Source organism: Phaenicophaeus curvirostris, chromosome Z (genome assembly GCF_032191515.1).
Source record: "Phaenicophaeus curvirostris isolate KB17595 chromosome Z, BPBGC_Pcur_1.0, whole genome shotgun sequence".
Taxonomy (NCBI): domain Eukaryota; kingdom Metazoa; phylum Chordata; class Aves; order Cuculiformes; family Cuculidae; genus Phaenicophaeus; species Phaenicophaeus curvirostris.
The window spans coordinates 65,349,655-65,355,952 of NC_091431.1; the positions used below are offsets into that span (position 1 = coordinate 65,349,655).

Below are 6,298 nucleotides of genomic sequence, written 5' to 3' on the forward strand. Positions count from 1 at the left end.
TCACTTGATGCGAGTGAAGTTGTTGTAGCCAACCCTGCAGGTACACAGAGGGAGGACATGTAAGAATGGGAAATGCATCCCTGCGCAGGACAAACACACTCTCCTGCTGCCAAACACCCCCCAGCCTCGTCCCACCCCTAGCAGCCCTTTCACCTTGGCAGGACCCCCAAGGACGCTGTGCACGAGTGGCTCATCCTCAGTCACCCCTGCACTGGCAGCAGCTCTGCCGGGCTCCCCAGGCCCTCAGGGATGTACAGGGCACCCATGCAGGGCAGGGACAGAGACTTACCTGGTGGCTTTCCAGTCGTCCTTGATGCTGTTCTCATGTGAACGCAGGAGCCACATGGTCTTCAAAATCTCCTTTCCATCTTCATCCACAAAACACTGGCCTGTGAAGACGGTGACGGAGTCTGCAGGGACAGGGCAAGAGCTGGGGTTGAGCACGGCCAAGGAGGCAGGTCAGTTCTCAGCAGTGGTTCTGCGGCCTGTCTCAGAGCAGGGGACAGCAGATCCAGGCTGTCCCTGCCCTCTGGTGACAGCAGTGATGGGGAGAGCAGGCAGGAGGTGTCAGAGAGGTCAACATCTCGTGTGGGGATGAGCAGAGAGCAGCGCGCTTCAGCCCCCAGCACAATTTCTGCTTTCTGGGACTGGGATGTGACACCAGCCAAGGAGCTCCAGGATCAGGGGTGGGGGACCATCAGGGACACCACAGGAGATGGGAGAGCACTGGGGTCACCGCAGCTGGAGCCAGGGAATCACCAGGGGCCCACAGAGGATGGCAGGGGAGCATCACGGTCTTCACAAGGAAGGGAGAGGAACTCTGGGGACCCCTCAGGGAGGGTAGGGGACCTTTGGGTCACAAGGGGAACTAGGGAGATCAGGGGACACTGCAGGGATGCTGGGAAACGTGAAGCACCTGTAAAGGTCCAGTTAACAGTGAAGCCAAAGGTGGGGTATTCTGAGGGTTGCTGGGACCCCAGAAGTGGTGAACGTTTGGGGTCATTTGGGGTGTCTTTCACAGCCGTGTAGTAGATGCCGTTGAAGTTGCCTTCTTTGTCTATGGGCCAAATGGTCATGTTGGAGCCCAGGTCATTGATCCAGGATCCAGTCAAGTTGCACTAGAGCAGAGGGGACTTAGAATAGGTGCCACAGCACAGATTGGGCACAGACAGAGTGGCAGGGGTGGGCAGCCCCAGGAGACGCAGCCTCCCTGCCCACCCTGTCCCATGCATCCCAGCATTGCCATTACCTTTCCTGCAAAGAGGCCAGGAGCCACCAGGGCCAGGCTGAGCACCAGGAGAAAGGGAGTCACTTGCTCCATCTCCGCAGCAGGCAGAGAGCTAATGTACGCAGGGATATGCTCCTCGGAGGGCTCTGTCAATGTGCTTGCTCCCTCGCCCTTTTATTGCTGCCAGATTATGGGTGGCAGCTCTGGTAAGGATGTTGGGCAACCTGAGTGTATCCAAATTCATGCATCCCAGACACGTGAGAGGATAAGTGCTCACAGATATTCCCAGAAACCACCCATCCTTGCTCACGTTTCCCTTGCACCTTGCAGGGAGGCCTTGGCTTCTTCACATGAGTGACTGCCAAGACGGATGCTTAGCAAGGGAAATCCCTTCTCAAGGGCTGTTGTCCCTTCTGCCACCTGTTTGTCACCCCATTGCTGTGCCCAGGGTGCATAGACATGTCAAAGACCCTTAGCACAAATGCACCCCAGGTTTGGCTGCAGCACACAGACTCACCCTGACTCTCCTCTTCAGGCATCCTCCCACAAAACCCCCCAGCACTGGGCTGCTCTTGGGGCTTTGCTCTATACCCATCCCAGTACCTAAACAGCCACAAAGTGCTTGTTGTCTCTAGCCTAGGACTGGCATGAAGGTTTGCTGCTGTTTTCACAAGATTGCTTTTGTTGAAAGGAAATTATTTTGCTTATGAAAAATAAACATTGCTTGACTATCTTAGATATCACATTTTAAAGCTGACAAAAACTGGATTTATATAGGGATTCTCAAATACTTCTCAGCACATATTTATATAATTCTGTTTACTTCATAGTTGTTGCTGGACAGGGAAGTCAAGGTGACTCAGTTTACAGGAGATTTTCTCACACATTCCTCAGTGATTTTCAAGACAGTCTCCTAATACATGTGTGTTTTAATTCCCCAGTCATGACAGCAAGAGCTGATGGAGACCCCTGCATCAGAAACTATGGCACTTGTTGTCTTCTTTGCCCCAATCTTTCATGGTAAGACCCGTTGTTCTCTAGCTACCAAGACCCCTGAGCTGGAAGACGGTGACGAGGATTTGAACGAAGCCCCCATAATCTGAGAGAAAATGGTTAGTGACCTGTTAACACCACCTAGACAAACGTAAGTCTATGGAGCTGGATGGGATCCATCTAGGTGTACTGAAGGAGGTGACGGAAGTGCTCACCAACCCACATTCCATCATTTATCAGCAGTCCTGGTTAACCGAGGCGATCCAGATTGACTGGTGGTCAGCAAACGTGACGCACATCTACAAGACTCACTGGAAGGAGCATTCCAGAACTACAGGGCCATCAGCCTAACCTCAGTTCTGGGAAAGGTTATGGAGCAGATCATCTTGAGTGCCATCACATGACACATACAGGACAGCCAGGGGATGAGACTCAGCTAGCAAGGATTTAGGAGAGGCAGGTCCTGCCTGAGTAACCCCATCTGTTTCTATGACAAGGTGACCCGCTTGGTGGATGAGGGGAAGGCTGCACATGTTGTCTGCCTGGTCTTGAGTAAAGCCCTTGACACCATTTCCTACAACATTTTGCTGGAGAAACTGGCTGCTCATGGCTTGGATGTGTGCACTCTTTGCTGCATAAAAAAAAACTAGCAGTATGGCTGGTCCCAAAGATTTGTGGTGGATGGAGTTAAATCCAGTTGGCAGCTGGTCACAAGTGATGTTCCCCAGGGCTCAGTGCTGGGCCAGTTCTGTTCAGTAGCTTTATTAATGATCTGGTGGAGCACACCCTCAGTAAGTTCTGGGTGAGTGTTGATAAGTGCTGGGTTCTGCTCTTGGGCCACAACAACCCTGTGTAGCACTACAGGCTTGGGGAAGAGTGGCTGGAAAGCTGCCTGGGGAAAAGGACGTGGGGATGTTGGTGCAGCCAGCTGAATTTTGGATTTGTTGATAATGGGATAGATGACACGGAATTAGGCCTGCTGGTTCTCAAAGGCAGAAGAGGGCCTTTGCTCATGAGCTAGCAGGGATGACTGACAGAGCTTGAAACTATGCTTGAAGAGAGAAGGGCTCACCCGTGACAAGACATGGGAGGACGTGGTAGGGTTAAAGGGATGGGGTGCTAGAAAGGGCCCTCAGCCTGTTGTCCTGTGACATGCTGGGTGCACTGCAGCACACCTGAAGTCTTACGTAGATGAGCCAGAGAGTCCTGGGGTAATCATAGACAGCAGGAGAGCAGTGGTGCAATACAGCACAGGAATTAAGGTGTGTTCGTCTAGGAAAGTGGCATGGCCAACAGCCCAGCTGAAATGCCTCTACACCAATTGCATACAGTATGGACAGCAAACAGGAGTTGGAAGCCACCGTGCTGCTAGAAAGCTACAACCTATTTGCCATTACTGACACTTGGTAGTGCAAATTCCATGACAGGAGTGTGTCTATTGATGGTTGTATGCTGTTCAGAAAGGATAAGCAAGGAAGAGGGGCAGAAGGATTGTCTTCTGCATCAAGAAATGGATAGGCTGTGAAGGGCTGTCTCTGAAGAACAGCCATGAGCAGGTTGAAAGCTTATGGGTAAGAATTAGAGAGTGAGACAACAAAGGGAACCTCACGTGTGGTGTCTACTACAGGCCACGCAATTGAGGGGACCCTATTGATGAAGCCATCTTACTCCAGCTATGGGAGGCCTCATGCTCACAGGCTCATGTCCTGCTGAGGGATTTCAACCACACGGACATCTGCTGAAAAACTTACGTGGTGAGCTGTAGGCAACGCAGGAGACTCCTGGAATGCATTGAGGATAACTTCTTAGGCCAGGTAACACAGTCAACCCTACCAGCAGGGAAGTGTTACTGGACCTGATTGTCAGCAGCACAAGTGAGATAATCAGTAATGTCAGGTTTGGAGACAGCCTGGTCTGCAGTCATCACACACTGGTGGAGTTTGTAGTCCTGAGGAAAATGGGCCAGATGGGGAGTAAAATCAGGAGCTGGAATTTTAGGAAAGCAAAATTCCCGATCTTTAAGGTAAATAGGACCCTGTGGGACACTGCCCTCAGGGATGAGGAAGCACAATAGAGCTGGCAGATCTTTAAGGAAGCTTTCCATAAAGAACAAGAGCTCTCAGTCCCCAGATGTAAGAAACTGGGAGAGGGAAAGCAAGAGATCAGCATGACCGAGTGGAGACCTGCTGGTGGAACCAAAGGGCAAGAAAGAGATGCACAACCAGTGGCAGTGGGGACGCGTATCCTGGGAAGAGTATAGAAATGGTGTATGGTAGTGTAGAGACAAGATGAGGAAGTCTACGGTGCAGCTGGGGCTGAACTTGGCAAGTGACACAAAGAAGAGTTAGGAGGATTTCTATGGGTATGTCAGCCCAAAAATCCCAATAGACGTGGCACTTAGGGACATAGTTTAGTGGTGAACTTCATGTTATTAAGTTAATGGTTGAACTCGATGATTTTAAGAGTGTTTTGCAACCTAAATGATTCTGTTACATGAAAATGTTCTTTTTCTTAAAATGGAGTCAAGGCAACTGTATGCAACATCTCAGAAATGCTTCCCAATTTTTTTCTTTTTTTATAATCTCACTCTTCAGCTTCATTTTCTCTCTGACAGTAAAATTCATTGCTACCTGCACTGGGGAGCTTTGCTTTTCTGCTGCCAAAATCCCAATGCCCCTTCTCCCCTCTGCTGGAGCCCTACAGCCCTCTCGCACCCCTGCCCACAGGAGCCCCCAGCCAGCAAGGAGTTGCCTGTGGGAAATTCCAACCTTGGTGTTTGTTTCTCTCGGTCTGGGAAATTAACTGCACAACAAGGTATGTTTTCCCATGAAGCTGCAGTTGGCTTTGGCTGTTTTCTCAGAAAGTAGGCACCATCTGTAGCATAGCCAAGGTTTGTGATAACGAGCATCACACAAACAATATTGGTGTTATCTGCTCATAACACTTCCTGTACTGAACAATCTCTATCTGAGTGAAGTGTCTTGCAAGGACTGGGATCAGCTCGCTTCTCAAGGATGTGGATTTATTGACCATTCTTAGCAGACTCCAAAGTAAAACAAGGCAAGAGCTGGGAGATCTCCACGGGGTTTGCACCCTCCAAAGGGCAGCCAGCGAAGCGGCACGGTGCTGGCAATCATTAGCACGGGTAAATCCTGCAGTGCCAGGCTGGAGTCCTGGGCAAGGGGGAACGGGCAGGGAAGACCGAGGCAGAATGTGCCGAAGTGTCTACAGACTAGGAGAAGTCTGTCTAGAAAGCTGCCTGGAGGAGAGGGACCTGGGGGTGTTGGTTGACAGCGACTGAACATGAGCCAGCAGTGGCCCAGGTGGCCAAGAAGGCCAATGGCATCTTGGCTTGGATCAGAAACGGCGTGGCCAGCAGGTCCAGGGAGGTTATTCTCCCTCTGTACTCGGCACTGGTGAGACTGCTCCTCGAATCCTGTGTTCAGTTCTGGGCCCCTCACCACAAGAAGGATGTTGAGGCTCTGGAGTGAGTCCAGAGAAGAGCAATGAAGCTGGTGAAGGGGCTGGAGAACAGGCCTTATGAGGAACAGCTGAGAGAGCTGGGGTTGTTTAGCCTGGAGAAGAGGAGGCTGAGGGGAGACCTCATTGCTCTCTATAACTACCTGAAAGGAGGTTGTGGAGAGGAGGGAGCTGGCCTGTTCTCCCAAGTGACAGGGGACAGGACAAGAGGGAATGGCCTCAAGCTCCACCAGGGGAGGGTCAGGCTGGACATTAGGAAGAAATTTTTCACAGAAAGGGTCATTGGGCACTGGAACAGGCTGCTGAGGGAGGTGGTGGAGTCACCTTCCCTGGAGGTGTTTAAGACACAGGTGGACGAGGTGCTAAGGGATATGGTTTAGTGCTTGATAGGAATGGTTGGACTCGATGATCCGGTGGGTCTCTTCCAACCTGGTTATTCTATGATTCTATGATTCTATGATTCTATGATTCTATGAAGAAGTCAAAAGCTGGCAGGGCTGCGGTTTAAACTGGTGTACGCCAGGGGTCAAGAAGGGGATAATGGATAATGAGAAGAAAGGGTTAATGAACAATTAAAGTTGCTGCTCCAGCTGAGAT

The 6,298-nt window shown here is 50.9% G+C and overlaps 1 protein-coding gene across 1 annotated transcript; it reads right to left on the bottom strand.

The window, feature by feature from the left end:
• On the bottom strand, nt 1-1,387 carry LOC138733344 (avidin-like). The gene is made up of 4 exons (XM_069880456.1): nt 1,250-1,387; nt 917-1,118; nt 290-410; nt 1-34 (listed from the first exon to the last, which is right to left on the bottom strand). The coding sequence occupies exons 1-4, from the start codon at nt 1,319-1,321 to the stop codon at nt 1-3; spliced, it is 429 nt and encodes a 142-aa protein (XP_069736557.1). The 5' UTR covers nt 1,322-1,387.
• Between the last annotated feature and the right edge of the window lie 4,911 nt (nt 1,388-6,298).

What these genes read in the sequence shown, in the direction of transcription:
- LOC138733344 (XM_069880456.1), bottom strand. Translation starts at nt 1,321, where the DNA reads ATGGAGCAAGTGACTCCCTTTCTCCTGGTGCTCAGCCTGGCCCTGGTG. An exon ending in CTGGCCTCTTTGCAGGAAAG is followed by an intron (nt 1,119 to 1,249) that starts GTAATGGCAATG and finishes CCTCTGCTCTAG; the next exon opens with TGCAACTTGACTGGATCCTG. An exon ending in GACGACTGGAAAGCCACCAG is followed by an intron (nt 35 to 289) that starts GTAAGTCTCTGT and finishes GTGTACCTGCAG; the next exon opens with GGTTGGCTACAACAACTTCA.